The sequence below is a fragment of the Condylura cristata genome, unplaced genomic scaffold (genome assembly GCF_000260355.1).
Source record: "Condylura cristata isolate star-nosed mole 26May11 unplaced genomic scaffold, ConCri1.0 scaffold00004, whole genome shotgun sequence".
Classification (NCBI taxonomy): domain Eukaryota; kingdom Metazoa; phylum Chordata; class Mammalia; order Eulipotyphla; family Talpidae; genus Condylura; species Condylura cristata.
Window position 1 is genome coordinate 58,642,106 of NW_004567105.1, and position 20,118 is coordinate 58,662,223.

General features: G+C 42.0%; 1 protein-coding gene across 3 annotated transcripts in view; it reads right to left on the reverse strand.

Moving 5' to 3' along the window:
- The window catches only part of CACNA1D (calcium channel, voltage-dependent, L type, alpha 1D subunit), a 272,080-nt gene that overhangs the window by 106,525 nt on the left and 145,437 nt on the right, over positions 1 to 20,118 (reverse strand). For 2 of the 3 annotated variants that reach the window (XM_004676057.2, XM_004676059.2), the window contains exons 6-8: positions 19,929 to 20,081; positions 19,217 to 19,413; positions 13,179 to 13,282 (exon numbers count right to left, since the gene is read on the reverse strand). In XM_004676057.2, coding sequence (XP_004676114.1) covers positions 13,179 to 13,282; positions 19,217 to 19,413; positions 19,929 to 20,081 — 454 coding nt within the window. Of the gene's footprint in view, positions 1 to 12,548; positions 12,653 to 13,178; positions 13,283 to 19,216; positions 19,414 to 19,928; positions 20,082 to 20,118 lie in introns of all 3 variants that reach the window. The other variant, XM_004676058.2, reaches the window with a different exon arrangement.

Consider the following 20,118-nt stretch of genomic DNA (forward strand, 5'->3'; position numbering starts at 1 on the left):
CTAGTTAATGCTGAATGCTAAATAAATGGAGCAACAGAGGATTGATTAGCTTGCTCCTGAACCCTAAGGGAAAAAAATTCAGTCTTTCTCCATTAAGTATGACATAGGTTATAGTTTTACCGACGACCTTTTTCTGGTAAAGTTCCTATCTATTCCTAGTTTGCTGAGAAATTTTGTCATGAATAGTTACAGAACATTTTCAGTAGCATTTTCTATATTTATTGAGATGATTTTTCTCCATTATTTAATATGGCAGATTAACTGATATTCCCAAAGGTGAACCAATCTTCTATTTCTAGCACAAAATTCATTAAGCCATGGGATATTGTTCTTCTAATACTGCTAGATTCAACTTGCTAAAAAGTAATTGCAAAATTTGGTGTCTGTATTAATGAAGGATATTATCTCATTCTGTCTGTTAAGTTTTGGTATGAGGGTTATTCTGGCCTTGTAAAATGATTTAGGGATGTTACCTCCTCTTCTATTATCTGAAATAATAATTTCTAAGAATGCTACTATTTCTTTCTAAGTTGTTGAACAAAATTTCTTTTGATAGCATGTAAGCCACCAATTATGAAAGGCGGCTTATAATTCTGAATTCATTTAAAAAGGCAACATACAGGGCCCTCTCTGGTGGCGCAGCGGGTTAAAGCACAGCACTAAGAAGCTAAAGCCATTTGAGCATGAGTTGGATCCCCGCCTGCCCCGGAGGTGACCCACATGGCATGGCAGACTTCTGACGAGTACGCTGCTCCCCTCAGCAGTGTACTTTGTGGATCTGCCTGTTCTGCTTCCTGCTCTGTCTCTGGTGAATCCTCTCACCGCTCCTGCACCTCTGGCCTGTACCCCAGTTCTGTATTGACAAATAAATAAAACTCTTTTAAAAAAAATGCAACATACAGCATACAGCTCTTGAGGCTTTTTCTTGAGTCAGTTTCAAAGATTTTGTCATTCTTCCTGTTACTGAATTAGTCATAAAATTGTTTACCCTGGCCCTCTCTGGTGGCGCAGCAGATTAAAACACTGCACTAAGAAGCTTAAGCCATTTGAGCATGAGTTCAATCCCCGCCTGCCCGGAGGTGACCACATGGCACAGCAGACCTCTCCTGACCTCAGCAGTATACTTCGTCGATCTGCCTGTTCTGCTCCCAGCTCTGTCTCTGGTAAATCCTCTCACCCTCCAAATCTCTGGCCTGTATGCACAAATAAATAAATCTTAAAAAAAATTTTTTTTAATTGTTTACCCTATTCTCGTTAGTGTTTTAATGTCTAATACCAGTGGTAATGTCCCTTTCACTTCTAATAATGGTAATTTATAATTTGCTTTTTGTCTTTGATTAGTCACACTAGTGATATATCAGCTTTACTAAACTTTAAAAAGAGCCCACTTTGGTCTTTGTTAACCTCATCTATTAATTTCCATTTTATTGACTTCTGTTCTTCATTATTTCTTTTCCTACTTCCCCTAGATTTAATTTGCTTTTCTTTTTCTGGATCCTTAGATAGGAATATAGATCACTGAATTTAAACCTTTCTTCTTTACTAATACAAGTTTTTTTAATATTAGTTTATTTTTACATATTTTTGTGCATTTTTCCATATCAGTTGCAAACTAATACAAGTTTTTAAAGTGATTTTTTTTGTTCTAAGTACTGCTTTACATAGGTAACCTAAGTTCTGAGGTTTGTATTTTCTTTTTAACTTAAGTAATATTAGTTTATATCATTATATAGTTTCCAATGTATGGTCTTATAAATCACCATCTGTATGTACTACATTACGTTCACCACCAGAATTTTAGTCTCCACCCATGTCCACACAGTTGACCCTACTTACCTGACTTACTTAACCCTTTGTCCCTTCCCTTCTGATAACCACTCTTTTTTCTTATAACCTAAAACTTTGTTTGCTTTATCATATAGTTATCTACCATGTGAGCGAAATGACACTGTGTTTTTCTTTCTTGGCTGAATTTATTTCAGGAAGCATAATGCCATCTATTTCCATCTTGGTTACTGTGTAACGGGACTTCATCCTTTTTGTAGCTGTATTCTATTGCATGTATATACCACATCTTCTGTATCTGAAATATATCTAAAGTCCATATGTGACATTAATATAGTTCCCTATTCTTTCCTTTTTTATTCTTTTTGGATTTATAATAGCTTACATATTTGTTCACTCTGACAACCTCTGTCTTTTAATTAAAATGCAGTGACATTTTAATTTGATGAAATTATTGATATATTTGGGCTTGTATCATTTTGCTACTGTTTTTTGACCATCCCATATGTTCTTTGTACTTTTTCTGCCTTATTTTGGATAGTTGAGTACTTTTTAGGATTACTTTTTCTCTATCCTTTTAGCTATTAAGATACCACTTTTTTTTAATCCATTGCTCAAGAGTATCATATGCAGCCCTAATTTATTAATTCCACTATGAAGTTGCTTATACAATTTCATATTTAATGTAAGAAGCTTACAACAACCAAGTTCAAACTAGAGATTCGGATAACTATGGCTAGAAACCAGGGAAAGTGAAAGGAGGGGGAGGAAGGGAAACCTGGAAAGTTTCCTGTGATAATTTCTTTCACAAAATTTTTCTTCCCTGATCTTTTTTGCCTCTACTTCCAGGCCTGCAATTTCACAGATACCAGATTATACATTAATGTGTCACTGATTTTATTTTCTTTCAGTGTTCAGTCTATATTGTTCAATTATTTTGTTTTTTATTTCTCTACTGAGATTTACCATCTATTCCTTTATTGTATCTGTTACTTCCTCTTCCATTCCTTGAAACTAGAAACTGGTTCATAGTCACAATTTAAAAGTCTTTGCTTGCTAACTGCAATACTTTACCATCTCTCAATTTGTTTCTATAATTGTTGATGATAGATTAGATTCTCATGCCTCTTTTCCATGTCCTATAATTTTTAATAATATGGGGAAACATTTAGGGAACACCTGGGCTTGGGTATCTTCTTTCAAAGGCTGTTGACTTTTGTCTTGGCAGGTGTTCATTTGGTCTGGTTCTCAAAGTTTTTTTCTTTTTTTAATATTTGTTTGAGCAGGTGTATAACAGCTCTTTCTCCAGAAATAAAGTAACCCTGCCCCTAAGACTTGGCTTTCTGAGGTCTCAAGTGAATAGCCAATGTATTTATTAATACACTCCAGCTGGTCAAACCCCCCAGCTGGGATTCTAGCACTGAGATTTCTAGCACTTTCAGCCATTTCAGCTTTCTCTTACCATAGCAGTTTGGTGTGTGGTCACAGATTTAGGAGAATTCCTATTTGGTTTCTGAAGCCCCTTCTCTGAACACCTCTCTCCGGCTCTCTGCACTAAAAGTTCCAGTTGTCTCACCAGCTTCAATGTGCTCTTCGCCTCTTCAATAAATAGCATGCCGTCCTCTGTTGGTCTCTGCCTGCCTGGCACAATTCTAAAAGTGTCACTGGGCGGAAAGCCAGGACAATTGCGGTTCTGGATTCCTTTCAGGAATCCCCATCCTGTGTTACCTATTTCCCTCTTCTGAAAACAGCTGCTTAACAGGTTTGCTTAGTTTTATAGTCCCTTCTCGTGGGAGCGCCAGTGTGGTGTCACTGCTGTATTTGCCACATCCAGTCCAGACCATTCTTACTGCTGTCACCAGAGTAGTTTTCATATAGAAACTTTCTCCGATTTTTTAAATGCCCATAAAAAGTTGACCTGTCCAGTACACACCTAGAAGCCTACCAACTCATTTCCAAAACTAACTTTTCCTACATTTTCTTTGTCCCCTATATGCTCATTCTTCTATTCCTCAACCTCATTTTATTTCAAGTTGAAGACATCAGAACATGGAATAATTGTTATAAAACACAGATCTATATAATATTACTTCCTGCTTAAAATTCATCAGAGGGCCCCTTCAACTTTATGAGCTAATGACCAGAACTGAGACAAGGGCTGAAAAGATCTTCATGATCTGGCTCTGGTGAGATGTCTCCTTCCCCCTCTACTCTCCCAGTTCTCCAGCCCAGTTCTATCATTGTGGCTTTCCTCAGTTCTTCCAAGGCCCTCTGTTCATTCATATTCTAGGGCCTTTGTGCGGGTTTTTTCCTACTCTTTCCTAACCTCTTCTCCCATCTTGCTTACTCCAGAATACTTCTCCTAGATGCCTTGACATCAGTTATTCCTATTAACATGCACACAACACTAAGTCCCTTCCAAAAATTTATAAAAGCTTGTGACTGTAATTTTAATTTCTCCTATTACATTAAGATTCATGAAGGCATAAACTTGCATCCCTGGTGGCTAAGGAGTTAAAATCTCAGCACTATCAAACTACCACCAGCCACTGCAACATGAGTTCCACCCCCAGCCAGGGAGCTGACCCACATGGCACAGCAGACCTCTCCTGTCTCACTGTCACCACAGCTCCCCTCAGCAGTGTATTTCAATCCACCTGTTCTGCTCCCTGCTCTGTCTCTGTGAATCCTCTCACCCCCTGCACATCTGGCCTACATTCAGTTCTTGTTTGCATAAATAAATAAAATACATCTTTTGTTTTTCTTAAGAAATTTAAGAAGAAAGAGTATCTAGGAAGATTTTTTGCTTGTTAGTTTGTTATACTGAATCCGAACAGGTGGTAAAGGGTCAGGCTCCATGCCAAGCACAGTCACCCTAGTTCAGATTATGAAAGAACAAATTCAGAAAGCCTGCCAATGACAGCAAGTCACAGACTTGCAGTACTCAGACAATCTGCCTAAATTCTCATAAAATGCTGGGTCCGGCCCCCCCTGGTGCTGCAACGGGTTAAGCGTAGCACTAGGAAGCTAGCTGCAGCTGCTCTAGCACTTGTTCAATCCCCAGCCATGTGACCCACATGGCGCAGAAGACCTCTACTGACCCGCCCGCTGCTCCCCTCAGCAGTGTACTTCAATGATCTGCCTGTTCTGCTCCCCACTGTCTCTGGTGAATCCTCTCACTGCTCCCGCACCTCTGGCCTGTATCCCAGTTCTGTATGCATAAACAAATAAATCTTTAAAAAAAAACAAAAACTCTGGTCCACAGCTTCTTCCAATTCTTAGAGTTACAGCTCTGAATCTCTCAGAGTTCTGTTTTGTTGTGTTTCAGAGAAAGATATCTTTAAGACTTTAACGCCAGACAGTGCCACAACTCATCCCATGCTCTCCCTGTGTGCTCTCGGTCTACACACTGGGCCAGAACGGCGGCTCCCTATGATTGGAGCAGCCGTAACTGCTGGCAAGGTGCCTGAATCTGCCAAAATACTGAGGTGAAGCTCCAGGTAAGGAGCGACTGCGAATGCTGAACTTCAATAAAGAAGACATCCTGCACTGTGGGTATATCGGGCTGTGTATGCCAAGCTGCCTGCCACCACTACTTGATCTCTTTAAGCCATTTTACGGGCTGAAAAAGACTAGTAACAAAGACCACAACAGACCACAACAACAAAATTCTGGCACAAGGTTGACGGCATCTTCGAGGCAATCGTTAATATCTTTCCTCACAAGAAGTCAAATGATTAAATCCATAAACATCCCTTTCATTGTGGAAGTGATAACAATTGTTAATGCCACCCATCACATAGGGAACACAGAAAAAAATATGACTTTAATTTCACCATTAAGGTACCAGCAGCTTTATCAAAGAGCTGGGTCTGTGCCTGAAAGCACTGTAATGAATTCTCTTCCCCCAGGACTTGGGCTCAGCAGGCTCAACAGCCTACCCTGCAACACAGATGTCCTCAACTGCCTCTCCCCTTCCCCTGAGCTGCACACCCACACACCAGAGCACCAGGAAGGCAGCAGAGTGGCGCTCAACATCAGAACTCGCCAGAAAGGCACGTTGGCCAGAGCCACCTCCCAGGCCCCCAGGGGTTCCTGTATGTGTTAGGAAAAAGCACTTGGTCAGGAGCAGATGATAGCCACAGCTGACAAGTGAGGGAGCATCACTGAATCCGCTGCTAGCACTGGCTGCCCACTGCTGTTGCCAGGGAAACAGACGTCAGCTTGATGGAAACAAGGATCAGCGAAAACTTTCACTTACCTCGTTTCCACTGATCCAACAGCCATTTCTATGGAAACAGTAGCTGCGAGCCAGTGGCAGAGAGGTTACCACTCACTTGTTAATGTCAGGTGTGGCTACCAGCCTATGCACGTCAGGTACCACAGTGCCAGCAGCACCCGGATCCAGCTGTCAGCTACCCCCAACAGCCTTTTAACTCTGCAACAAAAAAGTCCAGTGTTTAAAAGTACATATAATAAATGTTTCGCTTGGTTCTTTAGTAGAAAAGGGAAATTCAGTATTTCTACCATTTAAAGCTGAAAGGGAGCTTAAGTTCTTGCTCTACTAAGTCAAGCCATGTGCAATTACTAACGGATCACGGATCTCTCCCTCTGCATTCAGTGCTGGGCCTCAGCATTTCATCTGTTCACGTTACCTCGGAATTCCAGAAGAGACAGAGCACCGTATGGAGAGAGTCTTCACCTACTTGCCAAGTCAGGGCAAAGACAAATCCAGCTAAATGTGGAGACACAACCTGCTACGAGTGATCCTTAGGGTGTTTTTGGCTGGAATCCTGACAGCTTTCTGCTCACTGATTACACAGGGAAGCTTCAATCATAAAACTACAAAACACTCTGCCCCGTTATTTTTAGACTGGACTTCTACATGTTTTCTTAGCTGAATCCCAAAAAGCCTTTGTTGGTCAAGTTATAGAATGAACTCATTAGCTCAGTACATATTCACTCTGAAAAAAGATGCAAAAAGATCTCAAGTGCCAGCCTGGTTACCCACCCCCCCTCCCCAACAATGTCCCCTTCAGGCTTGTAGGCAAGTCACCTGCTCTAAGACACAGACAGTGCAGAAGGGCAGAGGTATGTACAGAAGAGGGAATCCTGTGCCTCATTTTTTTTTTTTTTACCACTGGGTAAAGTGTTGAATGAGAGCAAAACCTAACCCTGCTTGTAAATAATTTATAAGAATGCCTATTCCCACAGGGTATTGTCTCCACTCAGAAAACAGTCACAAGCTATCCAGTCACTCTCTCCCTCGAGTATCTTGCCTCCTGAGCCAATGGAGAGCAATCTTTGGTTTATCATGGCTCATAATAGTGTAAATTTAAATGGGTTACAGGCCAAATTATGATGCCCCAACCCAGTTCTAGTCTGTGAGGCTCTGATCGACTACAGTCAATGCCCCACACCAATACTTCTTGCCACTCTTTCTATGTCAGCAGTTACTCAAGCAAAGTGACCATGCCTGAATCTTTGCTGAAGCCCTAGAATTTGATATTCCTAGGATGGGGTATAGGAAGGCCAACAATAGTGAAATTCACAATGATCCACTGGTTTGAACTCATCCACGTTCCCTGAAAACTTCTTAAAAAATTTTTTTAAATATATTCTTAAAAGATTTATTTATTTATGCATACAGAACTGGGGTACAGGCCAGAGGTGTAGGGGTGGTGAGAAGATTCACCACAGACAGAATGGGGAGCAGAACAAGCTGAGTGATGAAGTACACTGCTAAGGGGAACAGTGAGTGGGTCGGGAGAGGTCTACCGTGCCATGTGGATCACCTCCGGGGTGGGGATCGAACTCATGCTGAAGTGGCTTTAGCTTCTTAGTGCTGTGCTTTAGCCCACTGCACCACCAGGGAGGGCTCCTAAAATTTCTAAGAAATTTTTTAAAGGTACCTGTGGCCTGGTAGATCTGGAGCTTCTTGGAACACAAAAAACACAAATTCATTTAGAGTTGAATGATTTTAAACCACAGATGGACTAGGTTTACATTCAATTTCAAGTCATAAAAATGATTTACTAAAAGCATTTATGTTTGGGTCCTCCCTCGTGGCACGAGTTAAAGTGCAGCACTATGAAGCTATCTGCAGCCTGAGTTCAATCCTGGCCGGAGAGCTGACCCACAAGGTGTGGCAGACCTCTCCTGACCTGCCCGCTGCTCCCCTCAGCAGTGTATTTTGGTCAATCCACCTGTTCTACTCCCCACTCTGCTCTGTTAATCTTCTCACCACCCTGTACCTCTGGCCAGTCCCCCAGTTCTTGTATGCATAAGTAAATAAAATATTTTTAAAAAATCATTTATGTTCTAACAATATATGACTAGCTTTAATGTATGAAATATATTGGCAAAAACCACTGAATACACAAATTATAAATTTTTTAAAACCTAGTCTTTAAGCAGTGCTAGGAGGTGCGATGTAGTAATCACAGCCTTTAGTAATCATTGTCTTATGATTCATATATATGTTCCTGCAATACAACACAAATACTACCTAATTTGACTATTCATCAATTCAGGCCTATTGTGGCCAACTGTTACTGATCAGCTCATAAGAAGTGAATTGATTAGGCTATTTTCCTGCTTCAGTCTCATTCTATCTACTATTACTTCAGTCAGCATCTAACACCAGCCAAGCACTCTATCCTCCACGGCTCACTGACTCTTCAATGAACTTGCGCATTCGATGCTCAACAAACAGGGTTTGTACTATTACTAGCTTCACTACACCAATGAGCAAAGTAAGATTCAAAGGGATAAATAATGTGTTCCGAATCTCACAGCTAGTAAAAGGACAAGCAAAGTCTTGGTTTGCAAATCTAAAGTCAGTATGTCCATCCTTGTGTTACAGAAATGCCACACCCTTCTATTCGTGCACTAAAACAAGCAAGACTAAAACGTCATACGTGATGTCAGTTACAGTGACTTAGTGCTGCACAGTACTTTACAGGTGCTGGGTCTCTACGCCCACCACAGCCTCCTTGGGAGGTGCAGAGTACAGTATTAGCATGTGTGCAAAGCATGCTGCTCTTGGTCACTTCCTGAGAAATCTAGGAAAACCAGCTACTTCAGACACGCCAAAGACCCTCTTAGCCCATCCCATTCCACCAGGGGAGGGGACTAGGCAGAGGTCCATGGGCATAAAAACACATTAAATTAATAAAATTATTTGTCTCTTTTTCAAAGCACTTCCTTGGCTGATGCCCTGCTAGTCACCTTGTGGGGAAAGCAGATGACAGGACTGTTCTTTCAATCTCCAAGGAGACTGAAGTTCAGGACTACTAAGTGAATTCCCAGTTACACGTGATATTGCAGGACCAGAACCCAACTCTTCTCATGCCCTTCTCATCTTCTGGTCCCTTCTCAGAGTGTGAACTACACAGCACCTGGTTTCAGGTGGACCCAACAGGTGAAGAAGCAACTTCATCATCAAGACCAGCACTTCCCCTGGGAACCCAGCAGTGATTCCAAAGAAACAAAACACTAAAACACCAACATGTAGTTTTCTTTTGTGTGTTTTCTGACAAAATCTTTAAAAGGGACAAGAAGTTAAGAGTAATTTTTAAAATGAAGTATCACCAAGCTTCTAGAAAGCTAGCCTGCGATGTCATCTATCTGAATTTTAGACTTAAATGAGATGCTCTTCCCACTCTCTGGTGGTGATGGCACATTCTCCTCAATGGCAACTTAATGTGAAACTACAGCACAGGCCACAGCATCCCAGGACACTATCATCAGAGGTCATTTTCACTGTGCCTGTACGTGGCTATACAGGATATACAGTTCATAAATTTCATACTCACCTTGACAAAAGGTGTATGTTATAAAAACAAAGCTCTTTCCAAAGCATCCGTCTTCCAATACCTTAAAACTATACCAACACTAAATCAAGTGTGCAGATTAAAATCAGTTAAAAAATGGAACAAGATGGTTTGGCCACACGAAAGAGGGAAGAGCCAAGGAGCAGAAACAAATACTTCTAAATGGTTAACAGACTTAGATACATGTTTCTTTGTCAGAAGCCAGTAGTGTGGTCTCAAGTTTCTAAATCGGGAGGCAGCTTTGGGGATGACACCTGTATTGATCTGATGGACTCTGAGTGGTTTTTAGTAACCTAAGTCACTTCCTTTTAACATTTTGGCCACTCTGGTTTTATAATCCTTCTAGTGCTTGCTTTAAATTTTTGAAAATAATGTTATTAAAATAATTTTTAAAATGTTCTTTATTAAGAGAACAAATAGAAGTAGACTCATTTTGATTTTTTTGCTGCTTGGGGGAAAGTCAGGGGGGAGCAGCTGGGCAGAGAAGTGGGGGGATTGTCGCCTTCCCCGTTAGGCATCTTAGGTTAAGACCCAGCTCACACACCCTCAGCTTTCACAACCCTCCTCTAGCTTTGCCACTCATCCTTAACACTGGTGTCCCCACTAGACAATGACTATCTGAGCAGGCCTCTGTCTGTGTCTTAGACATCTTGGTGCTTCTGGCCCAGAGCAGGACACTCAACAGGAACTCAGGGAACACTGGCCAAAACAGCAGGCCTGGCCTGAAGGCTCTGCTTTGCAGACATGGTTCTTACTTTACACAAAGTGCCCTCAGCATTTCCTGTGAAACTGGCCTTACGGGTGGAATGGAACCAGGATCCAGCCACTGGGAGTCAGCATGAATGGACAGTGAAAATCCCTGGGAAGATTTGGGCTTATTTTAAAAAATGTACATGGCAAACAAGTGGCAAATTATATATTGTCCTTCATAAGAAATTTAGTTTTATGATAAAATTTGTTTTTAAATTTCTTGCTATTTTCCTTAAAAAATAGTTCAATAAACTGTCCCAGGTGATTTGGTGATGGGAAGCCCCCAGGGAGTACAAATGAGATGAAAAATGCACAAAATGATGTTTTATATATATACATATATACACACACATATATATATATACACCATATATATGTTTATTTTTATAAACTATAAAAATAAAGTTTTATAATAGTTTATATATATAAACTGGTTGTTCCATGAGCGTGTGTGCCTTTTGAAAATCTTTCACCTTGGTGGTCATCCCACCCTAAGGTTTTGTACATTTAATACCACTGGAACCACAGCCCTTCCTCCCATCTCTCCCTGTTTTTCCTTTTAAAGTGCCTCATCATGCCTGGGACAGTTCCTGCTTGGGAAAGCTCAGAGATAATGCTTGTCAGCAGCACTGTTAAAATTAGTGGTTTCCATGGCCTCAGTCAGTTTAGTTGGGTTTAGGAGACGTGAGGCGCCAAGGAATTCATGAGAGAGCGGCTGTTAACCTGGTATGGAGAAACAGTGCTGTTTCTCCAGGAATAAACCACTACTATGAAAGGCTACAGGGGGTCATTTGGGGGAAGGCGCTTTAAAGGCTAAGTGAAAGAACACAAGGTTGGAGGATCGTGTCTCTGTAGAGGTAGATCATGCAGGCAAGGGGGACGCCTTTACTCCCCACCTCCGCCCCCAACCACCCACTCCTCTCATGTGGGGCCTGGGCTCCGAGGCCACTGTTCCAGGCAGGGGACTCCAGGGGCACGGTGTGTCCATGGTGTGAGGCTGACACACTGATCTAGGAGAATTCCCTGAAAGCAGGCAACTCAGGTTAGAGGGAAGACGACGAGGAGAAGAGGGGCGGGTCATGAGCTCATTTGGCTCAAGAAAACATGGTCTTTAGAGGAATGCGATGACAGTTTCCTGACTGCCCCAGCACACATGAAGACATCACTTACCCGAGATACAAGCTCAGAGAGAAGACAGAGTGAGTGAGGAGGAGATAGAGTCACTTGAATCAAGTCTGTCAAGTGTTTCCCGAGGCTGCTGGGGCTCAGTGAGTGACGAGTGCTCTTCTTGGGGACGTGGGCACCTCGTGGGCAATGGTTACATGCTGCAGCTGGTTAGGGTTCCCTTCGCTAGGGCAATCCTCCTTCAGAGGTGCCTGTGGGGTATGGGAGGGACACACCAGCCACCCAAACACACTGGGATGGTGCCTCTAACCCCAGGTGCAAGGCAGAGCCCAGAAACACCAAGGGTCCCCTCCGTGAGCCAGAGTTCATTCAACCACCTCTACAGAGATCAACCTACATGTCTGAGGCAGGAGACAAAAAGAGGTTTCGAAAGAGTACTAGGGACTAAGACAAGGTCACAGGAAATATGCACAGAACTGATCATTCTGCATTAAGGGAAGGTTCTACAAGCTAAGATTAGAAAGCAATGAATTCGAGGGGAATTCTCACAGTGACAGCAGCAGAAAACCAAGCCAATAAGCAATTCTGATCGAAGGAGGCAAGATTATGAGATTAGTCAACATTTACGTCTAATCTAGTTTTACTTTTCCTTCACAATCAAATCTGAAACACCACGGAAATATTCATGATACACAGTGGGTAATTTAAAGGGGCCATATTAGAAACAAAACCACCAAAGACAAAAGACCCTCTCCTGGGGGGAGACCAAGCCCAGAATCCTTTTACTCACTTGTAATCTACTTCTACACATGGGCAGACTAATGCAACTGGCTTCAGGGAAACATTTTCATTAAATTAATAGTTTTTGGCAAGCATCAGAAACACAGAGTCTCACAGACAGATACGGGCAGAAAGAATCACAGCTCAATCCAGAAGCAACACACTGAGGGACACCGGCGTCCACACGCATGCAGAGAAGCCCGAGGCGACTAGAGACACGCAGAGCCGCCGCGGGGCAGCAGCAGAATGCGCAACACGGACCCAACTGCTTACCCACTAAGGACACCAAGAACCAGGTTAAGGACGAAAAATGAGCCAAGGATGATCAGACTAACAAAATACACCCATGGCCATTCCCATCCTATCGCATCATTTACCTGTAAAATGTAAGGAGATCAGTTATCAGTTATCCATTTACTAAAGAGCAGAGCCCTTGGGACAGCTGCCAGACCACTCAGGACTTTGAAGATTAGAGCCCCTCACACACTTCCATCACTCGTCTTCTACTAAGGCCAAGCTCCGCTGCTACAATCTACAAGCGTGGCCTACGAACAGTCAGTTGGACTAGCTCACTTAGCTACTGTTTTGTACTGTTTTGCATTAGATTTGGATCCATCCCAAGAAAGCAATTATAAATGCATCTCATTTTAGTATAGAGGGCAGGCAATGGATACTAAATCCTAAGCAACAACACTGATTAATTTCTGGTCAGTAACAGTTCTATAGCCTTGTTTCATGAAGACTGGTGAGGTTCCAGGAAACACCGGGTTTCAGGAAGCCTCAGCAGGAAAGATCCATGGAGAGCCCACGGCACCCACTGGAGGCCCCCATCTCCCAAAGCCTGCATGGTCTTGGCAACTGTCCTCAGGACTCTGCATTCAAGATGAAAGAGGTGTGGCTTACCCGCTCAATACACCAAGTACAAGATTTAGTACGAAAAATGACCCAAAGATGACGAGACTGACAAAATACACCCAGGGCAATTCAAATCCCATAGCATCATTCATCTGCAAGAAATAAGATGGTCTCACAGGAGTGGATTAATAGAGAATCTAGTAAGGAGAAAGGGTCATGTTAGAGACAGCATTCTAGACATTTATTTACACATTTGCTTAGATTCAAATCTGAGACAGCAGTAAATGCACTTTCATATTCTCTCTCTCTCTCTTTCACACACACACACACACACACACACACACACACACACACACTCACAAGAATCAGAGCTTTCAGGCCAAATGAAAGCACACTCTGGTCACAGGCAGGGAAATTTGCTGGGATATAGCTCTTTCTCACTGGACTTCTTGATAAGGGATTTTCGGGAAAAAATTCCTGGTAGTAGACAAAGTTAGGGCTTAGCTGGAAACTATTTTCTACTCTACCCAAATGGTTAGCTTTTGTTGCTTTTAAATTTTTTGATATCTCTTAGTTAGAGATAGATTTTCTAGATTTGAATCTATCCAGTCTTTTCTTTAAAAAAAAAAAGCCCTAAAATAATAGCTTTTGCTGACAAGGCAAGCAACCCAAGGAGACCTAATAACTCATCTTAAACCAAGAATATCTGTAACTAGCATAAGAGCTCAGGGCCAAACCTTTCCCAGGAGGACCTGTCAGGGAGGCCCTGTCTGACTGTGCAGCTTGAGCTTGTCTTAGAAAGTGGTGGCACCTATGAGCCCTCTTTACTAGTAACTCCAGTCAGCTCCCAGCTGGGGTCAACTCTTCCAGTAACTACTGTGAGGAAGAAATGCGTTTTGAAGTCAGCTGGCTGACCCAGGTCCAGGGTGCTTTGGGGAATGAGATTTTTCCTATCCAAACCTCTTGGATGGGCCAGGAGGAAAGAACCCTAGCATTTACAAAGTGATCCACCCTGGGAGAGTTGGCCTCAGCTGGAGCTCAGGCCCTCGGCCTCTCTCTTCTGGTTAGCAGCCCCCTTTTCAGCCTAGGACAGACAGAACCTGCTCAGTGAGTTGTGCCTCTATGGTCCAAGGGGACCCAGACAAGGCCTCCCTGACAAGTTTGGGAAAGGTTTGGTCCTGAGCTTTCATGCTGGAGCAAACAGGTGTGTCAAAGGTTCACAGCTAGAGGGAACTTTCCAGCAACACAGGTCAGTATTAAATCAGGCAAATACTTCTCCCAGGAAGAAGTATTAAGGACCAGTGAGGGGACAGAATGGAGTGACCCCAGTACTGAATTTGCTGGAACACCCAGAATCAGTCTGGGTCACTTGTGGGTCATGAGACCTTTAAGCATGTGTCCTACACATTATCTGCATTCAGCCTTAGCTTTACAGAATGAGGCTTGTACACTTCACTATGTTTATCTCATGTGGAAGTCAAACAGGAAAAGAGAACATTAAAAAAAAAATTACCTAACATCTGTTACTGAAGTCCAGGGAGAGGGCATTAATCCCTTATGAAACACCTGTTCAGCTACATGAAAACTGATGTGCTTAATAGAACTCATATCGGTCTGCACATCTTACAATGGCAATTAGAGTAATGAATGAGCCAGGGCTGTGGCTGCAATTGTTGATCGAATTAAGTTTTATAAACTAATTTCAGCAGGAAGGCAGAGGGTAATTCTTCCAACTACACCACTAAACTTATTTAAAAACCCATGTGTGGAGAAGAACCAGGCTGCCTAGGGACTGTAGCCAGTGCTTAGCCTGGAGGCAGGACCTTTGCTGGGGGATGTCTCTGGGCTGTTTGCTCTGTGGAGACAGGAGTGTATAGGACAGGGGGTGGATGCAAGTCCAGACTGCCAAGAGACCACCCTCTTCTGCAGCTTTGGCAAGGTCAGCTGGCCAAGTCATCTGCTTACCAATCCTCATTCAGCCTCAGCTTTGTGTTCCAGAGAATGGTTTAAGTAATGGCCATCTGCTCCACTTGGGAGGGATTTTTTTTTTCATTAAAGCATTTTTTTTTTTAATTTTGGAGCAGACATTCAATAGATTCAAATCAGAAATAACACTTGTAATGACAGGTGGGGGGTAGAGTAAGACTGGTGCTAAACAAAACCATCGGAGAGTCTCTTCACAAGTCAGTATTTTTCAGACCTCACCATATACTAAGGACAAGTCAGATCTAGTACAATGTTCCCCTAAATACCCATAAGAAAACAGATTCTGTTGGGGACTTTGTCTACGTGGTCTATATTAACAATTGAGAAATCAGCATGAGCTGAAGTATTTCGATTTATATTAACTTTTAGAATATTTATACCAAATAATCCAGGAAAAATATTTATACATTTTTTATATTTAGTTTCACTTTTTTCCTCATTTCAAAGGATGAAATACATACTCATGTGTCAAATTAAAGGTCGACCTAAAGGCTTTGTGTTTTTTTTTTTCTGTTAGCAATGCTACCAAAGCTTGGTTGTAGCTTACTAGAGCATGGACTAAGAGAATGGCAAAAGAAGACCAAATCTTGGCTGACAGATTAAAGAGGAATTTCTCAGGAATCCTGAATGAAGTAGATCGTCAACTTGACCATGAGAACTCCCTGCTAGGGTCTCACAGCTAACACCGCCACAGTTATGTTGCCTGAGAAAAGAGCTTAGCACTAAGGCAAGAGCGCAGCAATGATTTACATGGATAGCTCTCTCCTGAAACAAACACTGTTTTAATTCTTACATTTGAAAACATTTCCTGAGTAAATAAAATATGGGTCAAGCTTTTTCTGCATTGTGAAGGCAAGAAACTGTAGCCCAGAGAGTTTGGTGATCTATTCAAGCTCACACACACCCAGCCTGTCCAATCTTAATGTTCTCTCCTCGCACTGTACCTCTGTGGACAACAAATATGAGTGAGTCAGTTGAATTTAAGGAACTCACTTCATCAAAGTGCTCTAAAGTAACTTTTTCTCCCACTAAACACTAATAATCCTATTCTCTGTACATCAAGTGTTTCTTTCTGCATTGCCTTTCCCCACCCCAGTAGTTCTCTTCTGAACAACCAGAAAGTTATTTGCCAGTCACTTCAGAAAATGAAGGCATCAATTAGTTCGAGAATATTGACTGAATATAAATTCACAAGATGCAAAATAAGCCCTGGCAGTCTTTGTCCACCATATAAAAATATCTGAAGGACTGGATTTTGCTAACAATCAATATTTAAAATTTAAAATCTAATCTCCTTAGTTATCCTCCTCAAAATGCTACCTTTACACCCTACTTGTGATACAAATAGAATTTCAACATGGCCTATCCAAAATAGTATTTGTTGAGCACCTGCACTGTGTTGGGCAGGGAACGTCTATTCTGGAACACTATAGTGTAAGTTCCCACTGACTGTGGCCCACAGCATATTAAGTTAAGAAGGCCTTGTGGATATCTCCATGATGTATTTATTAATGTAATCAATAAGTCATTAATGGGAATTCTGTTTTTAACACTTCTGATGTGTTTCAGAGAATAAGACCTTAGTGAATACTCTGGAAGATAGGACTTAGCTGCCCCCTAGTGTTCTAGAAGGTCTAAAGACCTCTAACAGAGGAAGAAAGCCTAGGAAAGAGTACTGGGTTCCAGTCTAGACCAGGGTCACAAACTTTGACCTGTGGACCAAACGTAGGCCACCATCTCTTTTTGTATGCCAATGAGCGAAAAGCAAAACAAACAAACAAACAAAAAGACCTTATGTTTTTAAATGGTTTTAAAAATTCAAAAGAATGACACCTTATGACACATGAGTATAATCCATTTTCAAGTTTCAGAGGCCACAAATAAAACTGTACAGGAATGGGGTCATAATAGCCCATGTTTACATGATGTCTGTGGATGCTTCCAAGGACAAAGTCAGAAGACAGAGTGGGGCAGTAATAAGAGGCCCTATGGTCTGCAAGGCCAAATATATTTATTATCCAACCCCTTATGAAAAAATATCCAGGCCCAATTCAAAATGAGGAGTCACCACATCATGTGCTGGGGGACCCTGGGCATATTCTGTGGTCTTCTTACATTCCACAGATCCCACCTTCAAAATCTCTTCAAAATTATCCCTTCTGTAAAGGGATTTATTACTTGTTCCTCTATCAGAATAAATACGTCATGCAATTCGTAGAGGATATAGTTATATATTGTCAAATTACTAGCACTGTGATCATCACATGAACAACAGAGGTCATAATTATATCATCTTAGGTGATGCTTAAAGGTTCCCAGGAAGACAAGTGGAAACTTGTTTCTGGGTACATGGAGATTTCTCCCACTTTTCACTTGCTTGACAACAGGAAAATGGTCAAGGGAGAATCAATATGCAGAAATATAACATAAAGTATAACATTTTCCATTAGTCAAGGCATGTTGGATCAGCAGTTGGCAATTCACCATGACAATAAAGAACAACAGAATGGAGAGCAGTCACGGGTTTTTACTTTTTTAAAATATCAAATGTGGTGGGGGGAGGAGGAGTTTGAGTCATTTGGAGGATGCTTTTTATACTTATTAGAAACTTGACAAGATTGGGATCGAGACCTCAACTAATCTAAGGGTTGCAATTTAGGAGATAAGTGTGAAAACAAACCACTGTCGACTGTGAAGGTTCCCTTGCATGGCCATGGTCTTGACTCATCCAGTAATCCCCCTCCTCCTTCCTACTCATGAGAGGCATTGTCTCATGGGACTAAAGAACAGGTGTGCACACCCACACACACACACAACACGCACACGCACACACAAGCACAAGCTCATGCGCTCTCTCCTTTCCCCATGGCAATCAGGAAAAGGAGGGGAGGGAATAAACAACATACAACATCGGTGGTGTTCAAACTCACTCCCAAACCAGACTCACATTTTGGGGATGAAAATAAAAAGATACCTCCCTTGTCTAACATTAAATATTTAAAGACATCTACAACCCTGTGAGCATGGTATTCATTGGTGAAGGGAAGTAAGCATCTATTTATAATTGTCACATGCTATGTTCTCTGAAATTACAGAGTACCATGAAATCCAGTAAAGCATCTAAAATTTAGATATTATCAGAAGCTATTTTTCAATTTGTAGCCTTCCAACTAGAGATGGCCCATTTAAAAAGTGCGTATTACTAGCTGCCTTATAACAAATCATTATTGAATCCTGGTTAACCCCATTTGGACTTTGATTTAGGCTCAAAATTTGCATGTCAGCTATTTTTCCCAGTACCTCGGTACCATGGAAAATAATTTCTAAATTTCTGTGAGCTTTTTCAAATTCTACCAAATGAGCTCACAAACTTAACTCTGGGAAATGGCCATGAAAATATGGCTGCTCTTCATTTACAGCAAACCTTTTTGATCTGGCAGGAACAAGAAGAACCAGACCTTAGCTGCTGACAGGATGCCCATCTGTTTCCACGGTGGAAAGGATAGGTCCACCAGCCTGGGAGCTTGATGAGCCATTTCCACTGTCTCTGTTGGAGTTCTGGAGCTCCAAAGAGAAAGGGAGGGAGAGCTGAGGGCTTGTGTGGGGCTGGTTTAGAGTAACACTGAAGATGAAGTAGGTATATACAATAATAGGGGACGCCTACTTTGGCTTTAAGGCTAAACTAAGTTATGAAAAGGATCCAGTTTATCTTCTCCAACTTCCAGTTATAACCTAGTAGAACAAATCTGTCTTTAGGATCAAAGATCAATTTTAGTCCACAGTTTTAGTCTCTTAAACTAGGAAATGACCCCTTGGCTTTCTTAGCATTTTACCAGGGCAGCTAAGGGGCTATCAGTCAGGCCTAGCAAAAATTCCCCAGACAGCACAGTGGAGTGGAATAAGCCAAATTATACAGCGATTTCCAGAACTGAAAGACCTTAAGGGAAAAGGAGCTGAGTCTTGCTGAGCAAAGGGAGGGGCTGCTTCTCTTCCCAAAGAACTGATTTCCAGGGTTTCTTTCTCGGCCAGCTCCCTAATGGTTTTAGCTAGTAGAGACTCACTTCAAGGGAAATACTCCATCAACTCTTTGCACTGCTTACCCAGTAGAGCACGTCTGTCCAGCCCTCCATGGTGATGCACTGAAATACGGTGAGCATGGCAAAGGCAAAGTTATCAAAGTTGGTGATGCCTCCGTTTGGGCCAACCCAGCCGCTCCTACACTCTGTGCCATTGGCGGCACACTGGCGTCCATTCCCTGAGAACGCACATGGCGCTGGGTCCTCCTCAGCTACAAGATCTGCAAACAGAGCGAGGAGGCGTCAGCACTCAAGAACAGGGACATCCGCAAAGCCAAGTGGGCAGCAACTAAAAGCTTGCCAGATCCTAGACATACTCCCTCCTGTCCATGCTGCCCCAAGAGCCTACTTGTCCTCAAGGTCCACTTCAAATCCTATATCCAAAGAAAGAGCATTTCCTCCCCTCAGAATTCACTGCTCTCGCCTTTCTTATCTGAACACCTTCCTTCAGCTTATTCAAAACGTTATCGATTCATCTTGTTTCCAGCTCGGGGGTGCGGGGGTGCTTCTCACTTTGTTTGCCAGAACATGTTACATAGGAAATCAGAAAAGGCAACTGAACTCTCATTTACTGTGAATGTAATTCACACTAAGAACTGGCTCAATAGCTTTAATGGTATATTTGAGTTTTATCATCTCTCATTTTGTTTTAGATTTTCCCCAAGCCACGGACTAAGCTGTTTTTGGGAAAATCAAATTTTTTGTAGTTGGGTTAATTACCATTTTCACTACTCACCTGAATTGGCAAAAAAACATGTTTTGTGCATTTTTCCAATAAAAAGTTCCAATCCTATAATAGCATAGATAATGATTACAAATAATACCAAAAGGGCTATGTGAAGGAGGGGAACCATGGCTTTTATAATGGAGTTCAGGACAACTTGTAAACCTAGGAAAGAGAAAAATAAGTTTGTGAGCTGGGAGGA